At 37.6% G+C, this 26,103-nt stretch overlaps 1 protein-coding gene across 4 annotated transcripts; it reads right to left on the bottom strand.

Moving 5' to 3' along the window:
• Positions 1 to 1,817: 1,817 nt before the first annotated feature.
• On the bottom strand, positions 1,818 to 25,705 carry LOC120077247 (ABC transporter C family member 2-like). Of its 4 annotated transcripts, XM_090314203.1 has the most exons (8): positions 25,567 to 25,705; positions 24,486 to 24,563; positions 16,266 to 16,432; positions 15,799 to 15,930; positions 14,927 to 15,127; positions 3,010 to 3,766; positions 2,738 to 2,859; positions 1,818 to 2,126 (listed from the first exon to the last, which is right to left on the bottom strand). In XM_090314203.1, exons 5-8 carry the CDS (start codon positions 15,020 to 15,022, stop codon positions 1,968 to 1,970), a joined length of 1,134 nt encoding a protein of 377 aa, XP_090170329.1. In that variant the 5' UTR covers positions 15,023 to 15,127; positions 15,799 to 15,930; positions 16,266 to 16,432; positions 24,486 to 24,563; positions 25,567 to 25,705; the 3' UTR covers positions 1,818 to 1,967. The 4 variants fall into 4 exon arrangements, with proteins under 4 accessions (XP_090170329.1, XP_090170330.1, XP_090170331.1 ...); XM_090314204.1 differs by lacking the exon at positions 24,486 to 24,563 and having other exon boundaries at positions 25,567 to 25,703; XM_090314205.1 differs by lacking the exons at positions 15,799 to 15,930; positions 16,266 to 16,432; positions 24,486 to 24,563; positions 25,567 to 25,705 and adding exons at positions 4,944 to 7,916; positions 12,500 to 12,888 and having other exon boundaries at positions 14,927 to 15,093.
• Between the last annotated feature and the right edge of the window lie 398 nt (positions 25,706 to 26,103).

Genomic DNA, 26,103 nt, shown 5'->3' with positions numbered 1-26,103 from the left:
TATATTTTGATGAACTTTGTGGGGATTCAAATGTGAAGATGGAGATTAGATGATTCTAGTCTAAGGTTCGGTCCGTTATTTTTTTTTTCTTTTAGTTTTGGACTCAAGTAGTGAGCTTTTTAAATAGGTTAACTAATTTTAGATTGGGAAAGATTAGATGAGTTACTTGTCTTTTTTCTTAAAAAAAAAAAAGTACGCATAGAAATAGATACGTCAAATCGCTTGTCAGATACGTATCTGGAAAGTATCTGAAAGTATATATACGTCAAATCGCGTATCAGATACGTATCTGGAAAGTATCTGGAAGTATCGGTATCCGATACGTGTCAGATACTGATTCTTTGCCTCACATGAAGTATCTGTGCTTCATAGTTGATCGGCTTACCTCTAGTTTGTTGATTGACCTTTGACTTGTTGATCGACTTGGCTCGACCTCTAGCTTATTAATCAACCTTTGACTTGTTGATCGACCTTTGGCTTATTAATCGAGACCTTTGACTTGTTGTCGACTTGGATATTTGAATTTTGAATCCTCAATCTCTGACTCCCTTCCCAAATGAAGAGTAACCTCCTCTAATTATATAGTTTTGGAGGCTATGCATGGACTTCAGTTTAGTTGACTTTGGGCCCAACTTTTAGACCTAGGATTAATTCAATCTTTTATTAAATAGGCTTTATTTTAATTTGGCTTAATCCATTTTACTTGACTAATATTCTAAACATAAAGTATATAATTTATATAATTGAAATATCAAGATTACCATTTATATACAATATTTGTCGGTCAACAAATGGTTGTGCATTTACTATTATTTGTAGGCTTTGACGGATATATCAAATATAAAGCATATGAGTTATAAAATAAATATACTAAATTCATCATTCATAAACCATATTTATTAGTCAATAAGTGTTTGTGCATTTACTATCATTTGTGGACTTAATTTGAATCCTTGTTCGTTTGTTATATAATCTTATCTATCTAGTACACTATAATGAACTTATAATGGTTCAATCCAACTTGTTGGTAATCATTCTACCGAATGTTGATAAACTATTGATACACTAATGTCTCATTTGAACTTGAATTTTGAAAAAGTGTTGATATACTAATATACGTGAACAAATGTATTTTTAAGTACTCATACATACAATACACAAACGTTATATTTGAAATGAATTTTGAATTAATGTTGATATAACACTAATACACCAATGTTATACTTGAAATTCCTTTAGAAGGAATATTGATATACATGAAATTAGTTTTTAGTGAGTATTAATACAATATTGATACACTAATTTATAGTTTAATTAAAGTTTGAATAAGTGGCTATGAACGACTGATACACAAATACTATATATTTTTTAAATTGAATGAATTGAATTTTGAATGAGTGCAAATATATTATGGATCCACTATTGAGATACTTGAATTACATTTTAGATGAGTATTGATATACTACTGATGCAATAATATTATACTAGAAATGAATTTAGATCATAAGTGTTAATACTACTATTGATAAGCTAATGATGTATGTAAAATGAATTTTTAATGACAACTCATATACTATTAATACATCTATATTATATTTTAAATGAATTTTGAATTAGTGATGATAAACTACTGATACCCCCAATATTTAGTATTGCATTTTGAATGAATTATGATGTATCCAATGATACACTAATGATGTACTTGAAATTTGTTTTGAATTAATATTAATATACAATTGAAATACCAATGTTATATTTTAAGTATCATTTTGAATGATAGCCTTTATATTTGGTATATCAATAATATTATTGATATGTTTTATTTTTCTCTCAAATCAATCCAACTAATATACGAAATATGAGATGTATGTTATATAAGTGTAGTACAAAAATCCAGTCATTCCAATACAATGTAATATCATCAAATTACAACATGAGCAAGCAAGCAATCTCCTCTATCCATCCATCTAAATCTTCTCTTCTAATCCAAACCTTTTCTCACCTTCACCTTCAAGTACTAAGCTGTGCAAGTATTGCGCATTGGCAGTTCCTGTACTTTGAACCATCTTTGAGAAAGCACTTTCTTCCTTTGATAACAGTTCTTTCGGAGTGTTATACTCCAAAACCTAAACAGTAATATTAATAGGAACTTGGATCGATAAACTTGAAACAATATGCTAAATGAAAGAACTTTTTTGCAATTTATAATCTTTTAGCACATGAACATACCCGACCAGCTTCAAGTAAACCAAAAAAGTTACTTCACTCAACAAATCTATTGTTCTTCCGATTGTAGTATTCTTGTACTAGTCTAAGTAAAATCAAAATAGAACCAGTTGTAACAATTCATATGACAATAATGTATACAAAACCATCCACCACAAGGATTCTCCACAAAAGGAGGGAATAGATCTCACATTCAAAGCAAAACCCAAAGAAGCTAAATATCATGGCAAAACTGAATAACAGGAGCCCAAACAAAGCCAAAAAGAACCGTGGATATTGCATTGGTAATAGTCATACAAATCAAATTTAAAATTTTCTTTAAAAAACGTCCGATTATTGTTTATCGCGATTTTAATGTTCCATCTGAAGTTTTTCACCAAAAGCTAAATGCACTGCAGCTTATGTTTGATGAGTGATCATCCACCTCATGTTTGTCGAATAAAAGCTTGACCAAAGTATTTGATTCCCATCACCAAACGCATACATTTCCCACAAACTTCAAAAAACATACCTCAGCATCAAGACCAAACGTATTCCTCCTTATGAAATCCTTTAAATGTACCCTCTCCAAAGCTTCCCAAAGATCAGCATCATTATGATTGTTGAATGGATCGAGATTAAACCTAACAGTTCCTAGACAAAGTGAGAAAGAAAATGAACATAATGATAGCCAGGCAATATATTAATGGAATTTGATTTACATGGAATACAAGAGGATGAACGAAGTAGAAAGTGCTATATGCTACTTTGATACAAATTTTTTGACAATTATAGATTGCTAACCTGAAAAAAGAATGGGTGACTGTGGTATAATGCCAAGAACTTTTCTCAAATCTAGTAACCCAAACATTGCAACATCGAAACCATCAATCAATATTTTGCCCCTTTCCAATTCGACCATACGAAATAAGGCATTTATCATGCTTGATTTTCCGGCACCTGTTCGTCCGACAATTCCAACCTTTTCACAGGAAAGAATTGTGAAAGATAGACCATGCAAGACTGTTCGGAGCTCAGGTCTATATCGTAAGACGACACCCTCAAATTTTATAAGTCCAGATGAAGGCCATTGAGGAGGGGGGTGATTGCTCTCAATAATTGATGGAGTCTCTGAAGGAAAATCTATGTAGGTCCCAATGCGCTCAACAGAATTTAAACTGTTCTCAGCTATGCTTCCAAACCTTAATACACCTCTAAGCAAAGAGGTAATATTTAAAGCATAGCTAAGTAAAAGACCCATGGTGGATGCAAATGCTTGCTGGCTTTCTGCCTTGCCATTCTGCATCACAGCAAAAATGGTTGTAAGCCATATCATAAGACCACCCATGGTTTCTAAACGGACTGAAAGCCATCGATTTCCACTCATGTCCACAAGGGTAAATCTAGTATTATTGTCCATGGATTTCCCATTAATTTCAGCCATTCTATCGTAAGCTTTGTATGCACGAATAGTTGAAAGGCCATTTAAAGCTTCAGCAAATTGAGCATAAACTGGAGATCTACTTATAGACTCTAGCCGCTTTACTTCTCGAGCTGTGCTCTGTAGGGACAAAAAGAAAGAGTGAGAAAAAAACGGTTGGCCCTTGAATATATGCCCACTGTTCAAAGCTTAAAAAATGCTATATTATTATACCTAAAAAGAAAATAAACAGTGACTTGATTAAAAAAAATTGTAAGCTCAATTTTTAATTTTTAATTTTTAATTTTTGAAGGTATGCATGAGAGGTATTTCTTATTCCTTGAGTGGTGACTGGCGAGGAAAGCCTCAAATTTGTACCAGGGATTTCTCAATTAAATGTGCTGATTAGAATTAAGCAGTCATTCTAAGCTTATATGGAAAGGAAAGATTATAAGACACACAAAATATACCAGGAAACAATCTGAGCAATTCCTAATTCATAGCCGAGTGAATTAAGCTTCATTCAAATAATGTATGACAATAAAGTAGCAATAAGCATTGCAAAGAATCAACTTCACCACAATAGAACAAAGCATGCTGAAATTGATCAACATTTCAACTCAAAGAAAGCTAACAATGAAGTAGTTTAACTAAACTATATGCCTACCAAGCAACAGTAAGCAGATATCCTCACCAAGCCATTACCAAGAACTTACTTTACAGATTTAAATGACAGCTTGGGATTGTATTGATATGGGATAATAATATATCAATCTAAATTAATTGACCAAATTCAGAAAATATATGTTATCCAAGAATCCTGGATCAAATTCAAGTTCCAAATAATGTGGAATAAACAATTTGTCACTCGCAAGCTTGAAAGAATAGATAAACCAATCTAAGCTTTTGAGGAAGAAGAACGACAATAAAAACGTTAACTTGATTAAAAAATTTTGTAAGTTCAATTTTTATTTTTTATTTTGAAGTTATGCATGAGAGGTATTTCTTATACATTGAGGTGACAGGTGAGGAAACCCTCAATTTTTATTAAAGATTTCTCAATCAAATGAGCTAGAATTAAGCCGTCCTTTTGTTGGAATTTCTATATTTGTATATGAATGTTTTTTCCTTTATATCTTTATTCTATCTTTTTCCTTTATTGTCTTTATTATTTTCATATTTGTAAAAGGTTTTTCTCCTATATAAGAAGACCTAATCTGCACATATTGAATAAGAAAAAGAGGAGATTAATATTTCTATTCCTCTAATTTCTACATGGTATAAGAGCATTAAAGATTTTGAAACCCTAAAACCTTACCTTCTGTCGCCGCGATCAGCCTCTTTTTGTTCTCCGCCGTCGGTCACCAGAAGCATCGCCGCCACACGTCAATCTCCGCCGGACGGCCGCTGAAGGTTGTCTCCGGCGAACGTGATTTTTGGTCGCACTTCTGTCAAACGTCCAACTCTTCGCGTTCCAACCTTGTCTGCATCATTGGCCGTCCTTTTTTGCTACTAAGTGTCGCCGTGAGTTCTTGCTGTCAATTGAGGTAGCATCACCATATCAGTTTTCTGCTAATTGCAGTCGCATTGCGATCTATTGATTGCCGCTTACAGTTGTGCCACCATCACCGTTGTTCGTCCGATCAGTCATCAACGCCGTGTCATCCGTCCAACCGCCGAAGTTCGCGAACCACTCAGGTTTTGCCACACGCACTAGTCAAATTGAGGTCGATCATGTAATTTCCAGCATCGATCTTTCGTATGTCACGGTTTCTTACAATGTTCACAAATTGGAGGGGTCTTTCCACTCTGTTTGTCATTCTCTGATCCAGATGACTTGACTCCAAACGCAGCAGAGTCAAGGGAATTAGGCGTTGTACCATTCATAGCACTAGTTCGATCCTCTTCCAATCTGACCTCTGAGCAAACTTCCATCAGGGACGACATTGATCTTTGTCCCAAATTTCGGCTCCGAACACCATCAAATTTCGAGTTTAAGCCAGTCAGAAAATCATATATGCGGTCAACCTCCTCAATCTTCAAATACTGAACCCCATCGACTGGGCAATTCCAAACTATTTCCCGACACAGATCCATTTCTTGTCATAATAGTGATAATTTATTGAAATAGAATGTTACATCGAGAGTCCCCTGCTTGCACTCATGCACCTGTTTTCTCAATGTATAAAGGCGTGAAGCATTCTGCCTCTTCGAATAAAGTTTCTGGACAGCTTCCCAGATATCCCAAGCGGAAGCTGAGGAAAAAAGAGGCTTCCGATCTGAGGTCCATACTGTTTATTGAAATTGAGCGGAGGAGAGAATCCCCCCCCCCCCCATATACGTTCCTGAGGATCCCCAGGATTTGGTCTGGGTATCTCCCCTATTAGATACTCGAACTTGTGCCGTCCCTCGAGAACCATCCTCACAGATTGTGACCAAGCAAAATAGTTCTGGCCATTAAGTTCTTCGCCAATAGAAATTCCTGCAGAATTGCCTACAGACCCAGACATAATGTTTGTGAAAGGTAAAGTAGGGTAAGCAGTTACCGAGTTTCTGAACATAATGGAACTCCCGGGTATGTATCTAGTAGAAAATCAGTTGACGGATTGGCCATAGATCTAACGGCTGCCCCAAGCGTAGAAATCTGCTGCTGCAAATTTGCCAGTTGCTGTTAAACGCTAACAGTCCAATTAAAAATTGTTGTAGGTTGTTTTTGCCCATAGACCCCTGATGATATCGTTTCTGCCGGAGTGGGAAGACCAACTTGAGCCGCTGGCTGACCAGAGGGTAAAAAGTGGGAGAAAAAAGCTTGCTGTAATGGGTTGGGCTGGACCGGGTTTGATTGGACCGGGCTCGGCTGGAACGGGTTCGAGTGGACCAAGTTCGGCTGGACAGGTTGGTTTTTCTGGACCGACTGGTTCGGGTGGTTTGGTGGGCTGTGGTAGATCAAGAGGCCGGGCAAGTTCGGAAGGCTGGGTAGTTCAAGGTAGGCAGAGGTCTGGTTCGAATTCATTGAGGGATGGAAGGTCGAGGAATTAGGCAAAGAAGACAAAGGGGGAAAGGACGAAAGATGATAGGACAACTGACCTGGAAAATCTCCACTAATTGTGTCTGGGTTGCGATCGTTAACGATTAGCGGCTGGAACGACGGAATCGTCGACGGCAAGCGTTCGTGTCTGGGCTGGACCGGCAGAAGATGTTCGAGTCTGGTTGAAGTCGTAGAATCATTTTGGATCGGACCAAATACGAGTCTCCAGTAGCGATGGAGGTCCTCCGATGGCAGTGACGGCTGGATCGACGAGAAGTTGTTGTCCCGTGTGTTGGATTTGAATCGATCCAAGTAATGACCGTAGATATTGGTCGACAACAGCCCTAATTTCAACACTGTGAGAATTTTCCCTTGAAGTTCCATCCCTTGCTAGAGTCAATGACTAACTCTTCTATTCCAGCGAGATTCTCATCACCATGCTCTGATACCATCTTGAAAAGTTAGGATAGAAAAGAAAACACCAGAGTTACGTGGAAAACCCTAGATAAGGGAGAAAAAACCACGATAAGAGTTTTTATTTTTAATTCAGATACACAGTACACATTATAGGGACATGTATAAATAACCAAATAATAAGAAACCCTAGACTGTAAAAACCCATAAAAGACCAAAACGCCCTTAGGGCTAAATTACAATTTCAACAAAGGTATTCACAGTTGTACCAAACATCCTATTGCAAACTTTATGTCATATCAATATCCAGGATTGATGACTTGTTTGTCCCAAAGAATATACATGAGGCTTAGATGATCCAAATTGGAAATTAACAGTAATGGAGGAGATGAATGCTCTAAAACAAAATGGAACTTGGGAAATAGTAGAATTACCTAAGAATAAGAAACCAGTGGGGTGTAAATGGGTGTTCACCATAAAATGTCATGCTGATGGTAATGTTGAAAGATACAAGGCCAGACTGGTAGCTAAAGGATTCACTCAGACATATGAAATTGATTATCAGGTAACATTTTGTCACACCCCCTCCCGAGCCTTATCACCCAGACTGGAAGAGGATGTGAAGACAGCCAACACCACCCTTTTGTGACATCAATTGCTCGACCCTATCAGCTTGAAAGCTAGGTTGCTATAACTCAATAATGAATATAAATAATTAAACATACTGTTTTATATGTTTTTATCCTAACTATCCTAATGACTTCCAATTAACATGATCCAAGTCCCGCCCTGTGAGATAAAATTAATTCAGACCTCTGGTGGCTCTCCCAACCGATCTGCTTCTGCAACCTTGAGAGGGGAAAGAAAACAAAACATGGGAAACGTGAGTTATAAGCCCAGTGAGTGGTGCCTTTATAAGGAATCAAACTTAACTATAGAAATTCATTTTTGGGAAAACAATTCCACAATCAAATATAAATCACATAATAATAAATGTAACCTCCCCAGCCTGCCAGCTGGATATTCCTAGCATGATCATGTAATCCCAACCCTCAGGTATTCTCCGCGAATAACCTGCAAGGGCCGATGTGGGATAAATCTCAACACCCTATAACCCACCGAATGTGCACATGTTGACATTTCCTGTTAAACATGTTGGGTATGCTGACAATCCCAGCCAAGCAACCACAAAGCATGCTAACAATATTCCGGGTACAAATCTAGTTCTCAATACAACTACTCATGCATTATAATAACACAACAACAAATCCAGACAAAATACATTTCCTAATCATGCCAACATTTGATATATAACCTATAAATAAATACATATATATATATATCATTCATATACATATATATAGAAATGAATCATACAAACAATGGAGTAACCACTCAAAGTTCCTCCTGTAAGAATTCTTTTAGGCAGCTCCTTGTCTTGCTCCTTGGATTCCTCCTTTTTCCAAGAATTTCAAATTAATCCATTATTTTTTCAATAATCTCAATTTATTCACAAATAACCTTAAAAATCATGATAACCAGCTTACCCACTTAAAATAACCCAAAGATAGACTGAGCTATTTCAAAATAGCTTCTTAGAGGTTATTTTGACACTTTGGGAGGCATTGGGAAGCAGAGGGACGTGTCGGTGCGCGCAGATGGGCAGAGGGACACGCTGGGCAGTTGTTCCTGCACAGACAACAGTGGGCGCCTGGGCGCACGTCTAGCTAACCGCGTGGACGATGCGGCGTGTGTCTGCCTGGTGATGAAAGCGCACACGCTGGGTTGGCGGAAAAGCATGACAAGGCTGCTGGCGACAACCTATGCATGCCACTGGACCACTTTACCTCTAATGCAGGTTCCCTCTTCTTTAGCACCCCAAACGCATTAGAAGCCCGATATCCCTCACTACAGTCCTCTCCGAATATTTTCGCTCTGATTTCACTCAAATGGCCCGAGTGAGTTAAAAGAGTTCTTCGTCCCAAGCCCCCTATTTATAGGCGTCCAAAATCTCCCCCAGCCCGACACCTCCTGCTTGACTGCATGGCCAGTCGTCTTCTCCTCTTGTTGCCAATGCAACCCCTTGCCACAACGACACTGAAGTGTCTTCTTTTCCTTTAGCTAATGTACCAGTCTCTCCTTGCATGCATCCTCAGCCGTCCACTTCAATTGCATGAGATCTCCGATTCCCCAGCTCGTCACATGTCTAGACGAGTTGGTACTTCCGACTTGTCCTCCAAGTTCTACCTCATCAACGCATCACCCTTCAACTTGGTTGCATGCTTGCTTGGCCGTACGACTTAAACCTTATCAGCCCTTAGGTCTCTTATCAACGCACCACCTATGCCGTACTAATTATCAAGACATCGCAAGTCCTTTCTTGGCCGCATACCTTTCTTCTCTCACATGGCTTACTCTTGGCATATGCGCTCTACACTAGGCCTATGACCCTCGTAATCTTCCAATGCATAGTGCTTGCTCCAGCCTTGTCCTATGCGCCCATATGCCCTCGTAGGTCCTTAGTGCATAGCGTATTACCAACACATACCAACCCTTGGGTCAAACTAAGTCTCAGCTCAATGCCTCATGGTTTGTCTTACCATCACCTAGCCTCTTGCTAACGTGTACCTCATGACTAACGTTAGTATATCCTTGTTGCTTTCCAACGTCCTTAGTCTCTTGCTCAAGACCAACGCAATCTGACTGTGCAAGCCTTATGTACCGCAAGCCTTTGCAACGCATAGACACTTCACCATGCAGCTACCATGGCTTGGCTCATCATCTAGTTCATCGTTTAGTTCTTTCGCTCATCGCCTAGCTCATCATCTAGTAATCTCTCGTTGTCGCTCATCATCCAACGCATAGCCCATCGCATAGCGCCTGCACCTATCGCATAGTACTTACACCCCATCGCATAGCTTCATCGTCTAGTGATCTCTCGCTCTCAACGATCTCGCTATCGCGTGGCTCTAGCTCATCACGTAGCTCTAATGCCTATCGTCTAACGCATTACACACATCAGTCTAGCGCGTCCGCTTATCGTGTAACGCCATCGTCTAGCGTCTACGTCTACCGCGCTACGGCCATCGTCTAGCGCTTTGCCTATCGTGTAGTGCTCACGCTCATTGTGTAGCGCCCATCATGTAGCTCTTGTGTCTATCGCCCAGCGCCCACGCCTAACGTCCACGCTTATCGTCTAGCGTGCCCCAGCTCATCGTTTAGCGCTATCGTCTAGTGCTATTGTCTAGCGCCGCATGTAGCTACGATCATTCGCGTGCATCACTCCAACGCACAACACCTTGCGCATACTAGTCAGCACGCATGCCCAGCCTCAATGCCATGCGCCTTGTGCTCACTGTCTTGCCCTCTCGCTCTTGCTCACGCATCCTTGTATCATCCCAACGCATGAGCAACCTTTGGCAACGCCTCTTGCCAATGCTTCGGCCAACATGCGTCCAAACCTCACAAGCTCAACGCATAACCTCTATAAACTTAGTTTTATTAGAGTCTCATGCGTTAATGTTTCCTAACACCAAACATGGTTTCTTTTTGACTTCATACTTAGCCAAACTTTTACTAGTTAAGGCTTATCTCAAAGCTACTCAAAGAAAATCTATTCAACATTTAGAATTTCCCTTTTCCTTAACATATGATTTAACTGATACTTAGTTAATTTCCTTAATGTCATGCTTAAGTAGGAAAAATTGAAATTCGGGTTTCACACATTTGCCCTGTTGCAAAAATTAACTCTATTAGAGTTCTTTTGTCTCTTGTAGTTAATTTAGATTGGCCGCTTTACCAACTTGATGTGACAAATGCTTTTCTGAATAGTGATCTTGAGGAAGAGGTCTTTATGAGTTTACCACCAGGTTTTAAGAAGGAGATTGGCTGTAGTAAAATTTGCAAATTAAAAAAATCTCTCTATGGTCTTAAACATTCCCCATGAGCTTGGTTTGAGCGTTTTGGAAAAGTTGTGTCCAGTTATGAATTTCTTCAAAGTCAAGCAGATCATACATTATTTTATAAACATTCAAAGAATAATGAAATCTCAATTTTGATTGGTTATGTAGAAGATATTTGTTGATTTATGAAAATATTTTATTTTATTTGATCTTAATATTTTGTTAGATTCTTTTTTTTTCTGTCAATATTTTCCTTATTTCATTAAGTTTGTATTATATTTAAATTAGGGACAATATACTCTTGTAATATGAGAAAAAGAATATATTTTACATATGGTATCAGAGAATAATTATACTCAAGCCCTAAAACCCTAATTTTCTAACAAACCTAAAAAAAGAAAAACCCTAGGAGTGTTGCTGCCGCCGCCGACCTTTTCCCTTGTTCATTGCTGTTGCGAGCATTCAGAGACCGCCGTTCGTCGTCTTTTCGCTGGGTTCGTCAATTTTCAGGGTTCGCAATTGACAGCATCTCCTCGTCCAATCACTTTTCAAGGTTCGCAGTCGACGTGGGTTCGACAGCCTTGTTCTACTGCTCATAGCCGACGGCCACTGCCACTACTCAGCCGATCTACCGTTTTGTTCACAGCCGCATTCCCTTTGAGTTTGTGTTTTCTTTCAGCAATATGGCAGACCCTAAGGCACCAATTACAAAAGTTTGCGACAATCATATCCAATCAACTGGTCCCACTATCCAAATTACCACCATTCGACTTAATGGGGAAAATTTTCTTCATTGGTCCCAAAGTGTTCGGATGTATATTCATGGACAAGGGAAGATTGACTACATCACGAGAGAAAAAACTGCCCTTAGTCCAAATGACCCGTCATCCGCAGGGTGGGACGCTGAAAACTCCATGGTTATGACTTGGCTTGTCAATTCCATGGTTGAAGACATTGGCTCCAATTACATGTGCTACTCTACTGCCAAGGAATTATGAGACAGTGTAACTCAGATGTATGCTAATTTAGGCAACCAGTCACAAGTGTTTGAGTTGAACCTGAAATTGGGTGATATACGACAAGGAACTAACTCAATTACACAATATTTTCACTTCCTTAAACGGATTTGGCAAGACCTTGACCATTCACTCCCTTGTGGATTTTGTATCTTGAGCATATTAGTCTATTTTCATCGAAAAGTTTTATTTTATGTCCAGAAAAATATCGCACTGAACTAAGATTTTCTATTATTACTTACTTAAGGTGCACACTCAATTTGACGAGAAAAGTAAGAACTACATATATATGTGTAAAATGTATTATTTTTCTCATATTACAAGAGTACAATGTCCCTAATTTAAATAGAGTACAAACTTAATGAAATAAGGAAAATATTGACAGAAAAAAAAAAGAATCTAACACAATATTTACAGCAAATAAGATAAAATAAAATAAAAGATTTACGTAAATCAATATATATTATAACAAACACAAAACTGGATGATGATACTCATGGTAAAAAGTTCCCACCTCACTAAAACATTCCAACTGACTACACCTGTTTCTCTTTCTTCCTGCTTAATAAGAACAGGTTTTTGTTCTTTATAATTCTTTGAAGGATTAGCATCCTTTTCAAAATCCTTAGCCATCCCACTAGCAGGAAGATCGGGTGATTTTTTATTATCACTGGTTTGACTATCTTCCTTTTCCTCACTTGTATCTTCCATTTTACCTGCACTTTCCATTAACCTTTTGAACAACTTGCCATTTTCATAAAGTTCCTCATATGTTCCTTCCTCCTTCACCACACCTTCATGAACAAGGATAATTCTGTCAACTTGCAAAAGAAAATGCAGTTGATTCGTCACAAGAACTCTCATTTTCCCTCTTAGATCTCCCCTAATGCATTTTTCAAAAACCTGTCAATCGTAGGATAGCTACATGAGAGTATAATAGTAAATGATAAGAAAAAGAATACTGAGTGCAAATAATAACCAAACTGAATCTACCACCAATTAAAATAGGGAAAACAGGAAACTGAAGATTACTAAGGCTGCTGTCCTTAACGTTGATTACCATGCTAATAACAATTATTATTAACAATAATAAGGAAATAAGTTATTGGATGAGCCTTTTGCATAATGCTTATACACTTCTAAAAGACTTTTCAAATCCCCTTGGATTTATCACGTTTACATCAGGTAACGATAGATGAAGGGGTTATTTTTGTTATAAGATATATTTAAATTAATATGTATAGTCGTTCTTTATTACAATTCTGTATATCCTAGATTAGGGGTGCAAGATTCTGCTACTTTGTAAAAACTTTCTGATTAGTAATGAGAAGGGAGATTTTATTGAGGCCTGATTCCATGCGTTCTTTAATGAGAGAGTCTGGTCTGATTTCTTCACTTTTGGGTTGGCTAGAGACTTCAAAAAGCGAGGATGATGCTTGCTTGGAGTAGCCACTCTAAATGCGTGAGTCAAGCAATTCATTAATGATTGGTGCCGTTTTGTCTTCCTGGTGAGAATATGAAGAGTCAATTGACAAATTCTTTTGAAATAAATCTTTGGCACCTTTCAGAGGGGATGCTGAACGGCTGCAACTTTTGAACCTCCTTTTAGTAGCATTCTCTCTCTTACCATAGATTGTCTGATGATTATAGAGCTTTCACATCTAGAATAACAAATCTATTTGTGCCAAGGAATATACAGGAAGCCTTGAATGATCCGAATTAGAACTTAGCAATTATGGAAGAGATGAGTGCTATAAAAGAAAATGGCACGTGGGAAGTTGTTGAGCTTCCAAAAAATAAGAGAATAGTAGGATGTAAATGGATGTCTACTATAAAGTGAAAAGCTGATGAGAACGTTGAAAGATACAGAGCAAGGCTGGTTGCTAAAGGCTTTACACAGACCTATGGGATTGATTATCATGAAACATTTACCCCTGTTGCAAAAATCAATTCCATTAGAGTATTGTTATTTATTGCAGTTAATTATGAGTGGCATCTTTATCATCTTGATGTAAAAAACGCCTTCCTTATTGGTGAGCTTGAAGAGGAGGTATTTATGAACTTACCACCGGGGATTGAAGCCACCCTTGGAACCAACAAAGTTTGCAAGTTAAAGAAATCTCTTTATGGTCTTAAGCAATCTCCTAGCGCATTGTTTGGGCGATTTGAGAAAGCAGTGACAGGTTATGATTTTCATCAGAGTCAAGCAGTTCATACCATTTTCTATAGACATACTAGTCATGATAAAATGGTTGTTTTAATAGTTTATGTTGATGATATCATTCTTACAAGTGATGACGAAGCTGAGATAAACAATTTCAAAGGCAAGCTAGCTAATGAATTCCAAATTAAAGACCTAGGAACCTTGAAATACTTCCTAGGGATGGAATTTGATATCATTCTCACATATTAGAAAATTGACCACCAAACTGAACCAAACCGTTTCCACCCCTAGTTTGATGTTGAAAAAGCTACGGTTTTTTTATTTCCTAGATCTGATATCATCTAAGTTTGAATGGAGTCAAATATTTTTGCATTCCAATGAATTAACCATAAAATATAAAGCCTTCTTACATAGGAGAAAGGCTAAATATATAAAAGGAAAGTATCCTAACAAGAATAACATAATATCCTGAATGATTTTAAAAATAATCAATATATTTGCAACCAACACGATATTAGGATGTACAGTCTGAAGTAATGACAAATAGATTTTGTTTTTTTCTTTTTTATTAAAAAGAAAATTTTTTAAATAAAACTAGAAATTCAATCCCATAAAAGAAGCTAGAAAGGTACCTTAGACCACATTAAACAAATGTTTAGAAAATGTGTGGCATACTGAGAAAGACAAAATTATAAGCGTCATTATTTTCGAGCACATTAAAAACTTAAATCATACGTACATGCATGAAATATCCTATGGCAAGTTATGTCAACTTACTGTAGCATTAGAAATCCATGCAACTTGTGGAACATATGCAACACTTCCTGAAATAATAACACTAGAATCTGCAGCTGCTGGAAGTTCTCCGAGCATTGCTGATATTAGTGATGTCTTTCCCTCCCCTGTACTTCCAACAACTGCGACTAAGATACCGACTGGTATGTCCAAATTGATGTTTGATAATGTGGGCTTCTCAGCCTAGTTAAGAAGTAATACAATGACCAAGATGAAAAATTGAACCATAGGAAAGCAATATATAGAAAGTACATGTTGAAATGAAAACGATCTCTAGAATTTTATCCGAGAAAAGAATCTCATTCAATCATAACTCTCTTTGGTACTAAGGCATTTTGTAGGCAAGCTTCTATCAGTGTGCAAAGTTATTAGCTTAATTGAGATAAGATTTAATGATACCAAAGTCCAGGCTTAGCTCAACTGAGATAAGATTTAATGAGACTGAGCCCTTGTTGCGGCCCAGGCTTCTAGATCTGCTGCTTTATTCTGGTTCCAATAATTAAGAATTATTTGCCCCTACTTGAGGGAAAAGCCCGATCACCAACTAAGGCCCCTAAAGAGAATACCCGCAGCTACCTCAACTAATGATGCAGTGCCGGAATAAGAATTAAGACTCTTTGTAGTAGTGTGTTCATTAAGTAATTTTAATAATGATGAAGTCCAGCAATAAGATTAAACATATTAATAGTAGTTTGTTTATTACGTTACTTTATATGAAAGTTAGATTTAATTAATCAAAAATATGTTTGATGCCTACCCAAATACACACACAATATACAGCAAAAAGAAAAAAGAAATAAATAATAATAATATCATAATAAAATAAAAAAATCCTTGGTAAAGAGAGAGTACACCTCTGGATCCCAGGAAAAGTTTCAATTCTTGATTGAGATGGCCGGAAGTTTTGGATTTAATGGTGGGCTTGGAAGCAAAACTCTCTCTTCTGCAAGAAGCAGCTCCTCTAGGGATACTTTTGCATTTACCACCTGAAAATCGATGGCAACTTAAGTAACACAATCAAAATAAAACAATAACATCATTATGCCTTTTGCTTAAAGTGTTAAGCTTGAAAACTCAGGAATCCAAATGCAACCTAAGTCAAATCTCAAAGTCCAAAAGTATATCTTTCCCTATATTTTGTACACAAATCAGTAAATATATACACAATCCATACTTCAAAAATAAAAAATAAATAAGAAAACAAGCAAGTGTCAACAACTAAAGCCATCATTGTATAGGTTATATACAAGTAAATGTAAGGCTCATATCCAAGCCGGAAATTCTGAAGAACAAAATTTTGAAAAGCATATAAGTAGAGAACCTGAGTTATTATATTAGGAAGCATGAGTAGAGGAAACCGTAGCACTGCAAATAATGAAAGTGACGTAAATGCCCCAGATGGAGTCAAGTCTCCCCCACAAGCCGTAAATAATCCAAAGCAGTCACAGTCACCAAAACAGGAATGCTATTCAATATGAAACTATTTAACTGCAAAAACAAGTAAATTTGTTAAAATACAGAAGTGGAAAATAGAGAAAGTTCACATGAATTCCATTATCTAAATTCCTTCGGGGTTATTAAGTTATATAGCTATGTATAGCAGATTAGCAAAAATACTGTTTTAACATTCAAAAATGGCCACCAAAAAAAAATTGATATGCAGGAAAAGTGATCCTATTAAACATTAAAGAGATCAACTATTGCAACTGAACATCGAAAACCTGTTTCAACACTCAAAAATGGCCACCAAAACAAATTGATATGCAGGAAAAGTGAACCTATTAAACATTAAGGAGATTAACTATTGCAACTGAACATTGAAAACCTGAAAAACATTAGTGTTATAATTCTATAGTTATGGTTTTCCATCCTTGTAAATATTTTGTGATATTTTCCTTTTCTATGCTTTGTACACTTGTATATATTCATATCTTTGGTGAATGAATAGATCATTCTCATTCTTTCTCAAACCTAAGAGTTTTACATGGTATCAGAGCTCTCTAAACAAACTTAGGGTTTTGTGAACAGGGGTTTGAGAATTTAGAACCCGTTTGTGATACGTTTAGGGTTTTGTGGAGAGGTGAGTTTACAGTTTTGCTCACAGTCGCCGTCTTTGGTTCGTTCGCCGTCGTTGCCGCCGCTGCCGAAAAAAAAAAGCTGTTTTTTTCGACACTGCCCAATCCAACGAGGAGTCCAGCCGCCAATCTACAAAACTCCAAAGTCCGATTTCCATCTGACCAGTGCGTGAGGCTCACGCATCGCTTGTTCCAACCTGCTGTCCGTCCACGCGCCGGTGCGTGTAGGCACATGCGTCGTCGTTTGTCATCCGTCTATCTCTATGTTGAAGAGTCTTCGTCCACAACTTCAACATTTGTCTTCTTTAGATTGTGAGTCATGTCAGTTTGCTAAATTTCATCGTTTGAGTTCGTATCCTCGAGTCAATAAATGAGCTAGTGCTCCTTTTGAATTAATCCATTCTGATGTTTGGGATCCATGTCCTGTTGAGTCCAAAGGAGAGTTTAGGTATTTTGTTACATTTGTCGATGACTATTCTCGTGTTACATGGTTATATTTAATGAAAAGTCGTTCTGAGTTACTTTCTCATTTTCATAACTTCCATGCTGAAATTCAAACTCAGTTTAGTGGTACTCTTAAAATCCTACAAAGTGATAATGCTAAGAAATATTTCTCTCATACACTCAAGTCTTATTTAGATGCCCATGGCATTCTTCATCAATCTTCTTGTGTTGATACTCCATCTCAAAATGGGGTTGCAAAACGAAAGAATCGTCATCTCCTTAAGACAGCCAGAGCTTTGATGTTTCAGATGCATGTTCCAAAATCCTTTTGGGCTGATGCTGTTTCCACAACTTGTTTCTTAATAAATCGCATGCCCTCTTCCATTCTTAAGGGTGAGATACCTTTTCGTACTTTATGCTCCAAGCAACATTTGTTTCCCATTCCACCCAAAATATTTGGTTATACCTGCTTTGTTCGGGATGTTCGGCCTCAGCATACCAAGCTGGATCCAAAGTCCTTAAAATGTATTTTCCTTGGTTATTCCCGTGTCCAAAAGAGGTATCAGTGTTATTGTCCTAGTCTAAATAAATATTGAGTCTCTCCTGATATCACGTTTTTTGAACATACCCCTTTTTTTCATCACCGTCTTTCTCTTCGAATAAGAGTCAAGGGGAGCATGAGGAATTAGAGGATAATTTCCTTGTCTATACAGTTATTTCTCCTTCCGGTCCTCTTCCTGATTCATCTTTACCTGTGGCTACCTCTACTCTTCCTCCCATCGTTAAGGTCTATACTCGACGACAACCTCCTTCAGTTCCATTTCCTGTACCAGAGTTTTTTTCGTCATTGGATCTAGAAACGGGTGATGATCTTCCTATTGCTTTTCGTAAAGGTAAACGTACATGTATTCATCCTATTTCCTCTTTTGTTTCATATAAAAGAGTAGAGGTAGCCACAATAGTAGAGGCCTTGGGGACAACTTTGATTTAGGACAGAGGTGTGAACAATTGAAATCATTCCACTTTCATTTTCCCGTGATTTTGGGCATAACTGACTTTTCTTTCGTAGACTATCATTTTGGATTGCATTTTTTAGGAAACCCCGTCAAAATGGGTATCAACGTATTTCCGCTCGTAGACAGACATCAAGATTGTGAAAGTTGAAAAACCCCCGTCTTTTTGGGCGTCAAGTCAATTTCCCTCGTAGATGATGATTGAAATCGAACTTCTTGCTAAAACAGCGTCTTTTGGGTATCCAGGGATTTGAACTCGGTGACAAAGATTGAAATTGCTGAGATTTTATCTCCATATATATATGAAAAAAGAAAGTCGTTTTCTTTGTCTTCTCTCTCTTAGCCGAGCTACTTTATTGGGTTGAGGACTAGAATGCTTGCTTTCAGCTTTCAAAAAAAGAGGAAAGGGTTCTTATCGAGATAGAAGGAAGTACGCCTGGATCAGTAACAGATGCTGATGAAAGATAGGCTATGGGATGCATTTGGAGCGGATGCATGGTCCTCCCAAAGGACACACGAACTAGTCACTCGTGAATAAAGACTGTTCCCATATACGACCCAACAGGCCCATACGCCCAAAGAGGCAACATATATAAGGAATAGACAGCTCTAGGTATCGATGAAGGAGCGTTAGAATTCCTCAATCGGGGAAATTGTCCCTTCCTCTCGTTATAAGATGGTTCCATGTCCCTCCGAACAAAAGTCGTTGTATATAACGTCATGGTTGTTTTCCTTCCCTCTTCAAAGACATGTTAATTTGATAGTTCCATCGGTCCTGATAAAGATGTAAATGTCAAAGAAAGAGAGATAGATTCACTACATGGATTAGTGGATCTACTTTCCTAGTAACGAGATCTGAGGAAAACTGGTTCAACAATAGCATAGAATGGATGTACCAGCTTTTTGTAAATAAAGGAAGAGAAAGGTGCTTGGCCTTTCTTGTCTCAATCCCAACTGCTAGTTCTCAATAGTGTACACCCGTAACTGAACCTGTATAGACGGTGTCTATTCATCCATGGCAGTCAAGCTCTTCTGGTCTGTGTTCGCTACTTGGGGATGAAGAAGCTTCCCGAATCCACGTCCATAGCTTTACAGTCTCTTTTTCAATGGTAGTGAATCTCTTTCTGCTGTGCTTGTTAGTATGGGAAGAAAAGTCGTGATAGGCCCTCTCCCTGGTACTTTTACTTCAACCTGTAATCTTTGCCTGGGAATTGGAATTTCTCCTGCGACGAAGACAATCCATGACGATCAAACCCACATAGATAGGGACAGGCCTTCAAACAACACGTGTCAGGTCCGTCTCGTTCGGCTCAGCCAGAGCAAGATCTGTCATAGCTCGATCCCTTGATGGATAAATAAATGCCTTTGTCCCTAGAAGTCTGGCTTCCACAGACTACAATAAAAAACCCCGGCTGTAAAACGTCTTGCTCTTTGACTTTATCAAGATCCTAAGTGTATCGCTTCTTTTTTTTTGTCCCATCAGGCATCCATTGCATCACGTGAATTCTTGATCCCCTCATTTCAACACCACCACCTGTGCTTCAAAACGGAGTTTTTGTGCGCGCTATCAGACTTAGGGATCAGTTCATCATCACTAAAAAAAAACCTTCCTTTCGAAAAGATCCCATCAAAATGTCTATAGTCGCATACATATCCCGTTATATATTTGATTGTTTGCTCGATTTGGCATGATGAGAATCGACTCGAAGATCAAAGACTTCGCCATCTCGATTGCTAAAAGCGAATTAAAAAGATCGATTTCCTGCTTCTGCAAAGGGTGGAAAAGGCTCATATGCTCTCTTCGGTTGAGCTGTCCACGACACAAATCCCTCTTTCCTGTAAATATCGATTTTCCTTTTCCCGGTCTTTTGTCCTGTAACAGCGGTCACATCGGAATCTCAAATCTATCTCTTAGCTGGTTTGCTCCAACCCCTTTTTGTTTGATGACAATCGGGAAGACCTTGCTAGCGAAGCAAGCAAGAAAAGGGATGCCATTAGTTTAAAAGGTAGACTTCTCTTTTCTCGCTTGTTCCCGACGACTGTTTAGGAGTGCATATGAGTTCATGAGTGCATGAGTCAAGGTGCGCTTTTCTTCCAATCGAATAGATTCTATTAAAGCAAAACCAAGAGGAGAAGAAGAAAGATTTAAAGATTTACAATACTCGAGATAAAGAGGTCAACAAAGAATTCTTTGAGCTATCGATGAAATGGCCAGTAGAGTTTGATTTCAGCATTGAGAACTTCTTTCTTAATCCGAGAGGATTGAATCTGTACTTCCTTCCCTTTAGAGTCAGATCTCTTCAAACCTTTTTAGAAAGAAAGTGTAATAGCCAATGCGCCCCCCCCCCCGAAACTTGGCAAAAAGCCCTTTCCTATTTACTCCTAAATTGAGAATCAAATTCCATGCGGGTGGAGACTCTCAATAGTTCAATCGTAAGGCCTACATCTGCTCTTCTAGTGAAGCTAGAAAAAAGCCTACTAGCTGACTGGCACGAAATCGGAGATCTTATTGTCTTGTGAATCTCCAAAACAAAGCCTTCGCTACAGTCGCCAAATGGAATTTCATTAGCATTACATAGCTCTAAAACTAGGGAAGGCATGTTGCCCTGGATGGACCGATCGAGTCCCCCTATACTTGAAGACTGTTGCTGAGAGTGAGTTGAAGCTAACGATTTCTATTCTAGCCACATTCTCCTAAAAGTTCAAAATTCTCTTTTTTTTTTTATTCGGGACTCACTTCGCTCCCTTTCAAGGTGCAGGAATTAACTAACTGCAGCTCTCATTGCTGCTTGGAAAATGGAGACTCTTACCATCCATTTGTCGGCCTTTACGAGTGCACTTGTTAGGTTTTTAATGAGGAAAGTACCAAGTAGTGCCAACTAAGAGAAAGATGCAAATAGTCAAAAGTCGCTACTATAGAATAGAATTCCTTGGCTGGCTTAATAAAAGAAACGTAGTCTTAACTAAGCATAAGTCCTTTACTTTATTTCCACGAGCTTCGAAAGATGGGATGGAGCCTTCACTAATAGACAGATGGGATTGAAGGATAAGCAACTACATCAATCAACTTGGCAGCAGCAAGGGAGGTTTCTCCCGCTACGGCTCTTCCCTGCTGGATGAAGTTTTCTTCTTGTATTGTAGCTAGGGGAAACAAGAAAGAGCTCTAATTGATGTTCCTGGTCCAGCTCAGTCAATGATTACACTTGACACTGTCTCCTCATCTCTATTTGCTGTCAATCTATCCCTATCTATAGGATTTTGAGACCTAGATCGATGTAATGCCAGCTTGAAGCTCTAGTCTATGCCCGCCCTCTGCCCATAAAGAGATGTGGTATCTTTCACTCTGCTTTGTAAAAAGTTTTTTGCAATGCCGAAAGGTAGAGCAGCTTCAAGGTCTTCGGCAACGAGTGAAACTGCAGACCCAAGTGGAGATCAAAGAGTTGCATCTTAATCAACGCTATTTTCCGATCTGGATTTGAAGGAGGGTGGGCTTCTAAGGTAGGGACCACCACAAGTCTTCCAACCATTCTAGATATCCTCGTGCTAATTTGATTAAATGATTTCCTCATATTTGACTTCCCCATGGCGAACACCTATTCCTAGAAGAAGTGATGTTATTGGGAATAAGGTGGATCCTTCTTTCCCGTTTCATCAAGGAATGGACCTCGACAGAAAGAACTGATTGTAGATACGAGGATGAATCTATGGAAGATCCTAGTAGTGATAATGATAATGATATTGAAAATGAGAGTGACAACGAAAATGAGGATGAAGCTATTAGATACGAGGATGAATCTATGGAAGATCCTAGTAGTGATAATGATAATGATATTGAAAATGAGATTTAGATGGAACATTGAGATTTGTTTTCCTTTGTTGTGATTAATTATTGGGATTATTTTCTTTGTCGTGATTAATTTTGAGTATGTTAGGTATTTTTAAGCAATATTATAACATTATAAATATATAATAGTATATATTTTATGATTTAATTATGTCTTATTAATTTAAAATGAGGCTTCCGTCTCATACCGCCTCGAGGCTTATGCCTCGTCTCTCCAAGGGAAAACGCCTTGAGGCTGCTTTTAGACTTTTAAACATTGATCCCAGGAATTTGGGCTGCAGCACTCTTCAAGCAAATTGGAATTTACCAAGGCTGTCCAAGAGTTGCTGAAGGATGTCTTCTTTCATATGAAATACTCTGATTCAACTGAATATCTTCCTGATGAATCCAATGTCCAAATATAAGAATCATCACAAGCCTCCACTTTTTTTCCAGCCAAAATTTGAAACACCTGACCAAATTCAAGAATTTCTGGTCTTTCAACAATCTTCTGAAGGAGATATCCCATGACAAAGTATCAAAATATCCCAATGGTCGAAAACAGACCCATTGGGCAGTAGAATGGTATATGCTAGTCATTCTAAACTTGACAATTGGTTCACATGACAGGTTCAATGCAAACTGCAAAGCCTTGTTTATTTTGTTTGCAGCTTGCTGATGGAAAGTCACATGTCTTAGATGATTTATGTTTGTCTCAAATTTCTCATTGATAAAGTAACGATCTAACTCGACATGCTTCAGCACTGTTTTGGGCTATAATTTGTTGTTTCTTGCTTCTCCAAGTTATAAGCATCCCCATATACAGGCACAACAACTCGATACCTGCCAGTCCTCGATACTTGCCACGATCAAATACTTCATCTTCAGAATTAACTTCAAGTTTAGTATTTGTAGATGTGTCAACTAGTATGCAACCACTTAGTCCAATTTCTCTCGAGAGATCTTGTCAGAACTAACTTCAAGTTTAGTATTTGTAGATGTGTCAACTAATTTGCAACCACTTATTCCAATTTCTCTTAAGAGATCTTGAGTGTACTTTCATAGAGTGATTGAAATCTATTTGTTGGATGGATCTTGCTACTTTAGTTCCTAGAAAGTATATTAGATGTCCCAACTTTTTTTTATTTTTAAAAGGAAACAAACTTTTCGTTGATGTAATGAAAGAGGCTAGTACTCAAAAGATAAATCAGGTGTCCCAAGTATTTGATTTCAAATTCCTTTGATGTAGTTTCAGACGCAGAATTTATCTTCCTCTATTTGCCCCTTGAGCTTGGCTCAAAATGAAAACTTGTAGCATCTATTTTTTTATTGTTGTTATTCCCAATCTTTCTGGTGACAATTATTCTCTTATTTTCATCTTCATTTGGTCTTTGGCAACTCCTAGAGAATATCTTACAGATTCTGGTTGGTCCTCACTTGGCATCTAGCTCTCAGCTGTTATGGTCCAATGCAATCAAAGCTCTTCTGATTGAGATTTGGTATGAATGCAATCGCAGGTTTTTTTATGACAAATCACTTTATTGGCTTGATCGTTTGGGTTCAGTTCGTCTTGTAGCATCATCCTTGTGTTCTCTCCAAGTCTTTTGCTAATTTTTTTTTTTTTTACGACAAGAAACCAACTTTTCATTAAAGATATTAATATTCATGCTACGTATTAGAGAAAATAATTTCATAATTCATTGAGTGAAGAATGATGAAATTTACAGAAGAAGACTTTCAAACAAATATGTAAAAGTAATCAATGAATCTATGCTTATATGGGAAAGAACAATAATAGCTACATATATAATTCGACGACATATACAATGAAATAATCTATTCCTAATTTACAGCTTGATTTTCTACAAACTTCTTTTTTCGAAGGAACTGACAATTTGAGATATTGTCATCAAATTTCAAAATTATCTAGATATACGTTCTGTTGAATAATCTTAATTTATTCTCTCTTTTTACATTTTTTTTATGACAAACAAAATAATATGAAGAATGTATTTCTTAGTTCTTTCCACGTCTCCAAAAGGCATAATGGATTTTTTACATGACAAGTTCTAATTATTCAAAGAAACAACAGCAGTAACATAACAGTAAAGTGTCATCCAGGTTCATAAATGATTGTAACTCAAAATTTGGATATATGCCTTTAGAAAAGAAAGGTTAAGAAATACCTCTTGTACAAATCCTTCACAGAAAGAATTAGGTTGAGCATTACACCGTCCGCTACTAATATATAAACAACTCCAAATCTGGTGAACCATCGAAATTCAAAAACATAAACTTTGGCTTCTACAAGAAGCATTACAACCATTGAGGACCAAGTAAGGGCCTGAATTATAAGGGCAACAACCTGAAACGAAAGGGCTTAGGCTTACTATTGGAGCACTCAATCTAAAATCCACTCATCATCTCCAGAGCTAAACAAAATTACTTCTTAGTTAGTACACCACTTCTTACCTAGTGCATCAAGTTAAGAAGACAAGATCTCAATCTTTTTCACACTTAAAATCTCCCTTCGTTCTCAAGAGTAATACAAACTAAACCACCATTCTTCCTATACCCCCTGTAATCGGACTGCAGATCACATCTTTTTTTTTCTAAAAATGGAAACAAACTTTTCAATATGAAATGAAAAAAGAGTAATGCTAAAAATACAACGGCACAAAATAAAAAGAAGACAAACTTGACAAAACATAAACCCTATTCCGGAAATATAAATCTGTTCCAATTTGAACATATGAATAGAAAAGCATGCAAACAACTTGGAAATTGAACACCATGAGGAAGGTTTAAATTGAGCTAATTCCAAGCAATCAGACCACGAAAAGACTTGTCTTGAAAACCCCTTTAGTTGCATTCAAACCAAATTTCAGAAAGAATAGCTTTCACCCAATTACCCCATAAAAGATGAGAATTGGGATTCAAAAGAGGGCCCACCAAGATTGCAGATCATATCTTTATTAACTTTTTAAAAAATATTCCCAACATTAAGAAGCAACAATTAACAAAACCATTTCATCATCATCGGTAAACTAGGTAAAAATTGGCTAAACAAATTATTATGTAAAGGCAAATATTTCCCCCTTCAATTGCAACTAATGAAACATCTACAGTCCCTAATGAACGCATATTTCCATGTACTAAGAAACTGTCCCTTCTCCATTTTGTTATGCTTGCAGTGTGTGAACATGTAAATTTCAGGAAAGCAATAAAAGATTAGAATAATTCTTAAGTACTGTAAGTAAACACTACCTCGAATGAAGCAAGTGCGGTCTGCCCATCTAAATTCAAGACTGAAATTCCCATGATCAATTTGTATAAAGGCACAAACGCACAGTAAGCAGCCAACAAACACAGCACATAATTGTATATCTTTGACTTCAAACAAAACCTCTGTACTGTAAAATTCTTTTTCATCAGCCATATTCTGTAGATACATAGACCTAGAACAAGCAGGTGAGAAATAGCAACCACCAGTGAGTCAATGACACATGGTGTGTAAGCGCCAAAAGCATTTTCCACTGCATTTGTCCAAACACCACCAACAATTGGACGACAATACCAAACAAACGGCTCAAACCCCATTCTTGGTTTATTTGGCGAAGTCAGCTTCAACCAAAACGAACCTAAACATGAGTTATAAGCAACAATTTAGTCCTCAACAGCAAATATAGTTGAGTTCTAAGCAAAATATTGATTAGCATTTGATTCCAATCATAAATGAGTAGCGAAGAACTAAAATTTCGAGTACATGCACTTCTCGGATGAAATTAAATCAGTGGTTTTGAT

This window comes from Benincasa hispida, chromosome 5 (assembly GCF_027475165.1).
Source record: "Benincasa hispida cultivar pf3 chromosome 5, pf3_genome.v1.1, whole genome shotgun sequence".
NCBI lineage: Eukaryota > Viridiplantae > Streptophyta > Magnoliopsida > Cucurbitales > Cucurbitaceae > Benincasa > Benincasa hispida.
This window is presented reverse-complemented; position numbering and strand designations above follow the sequence as displayed.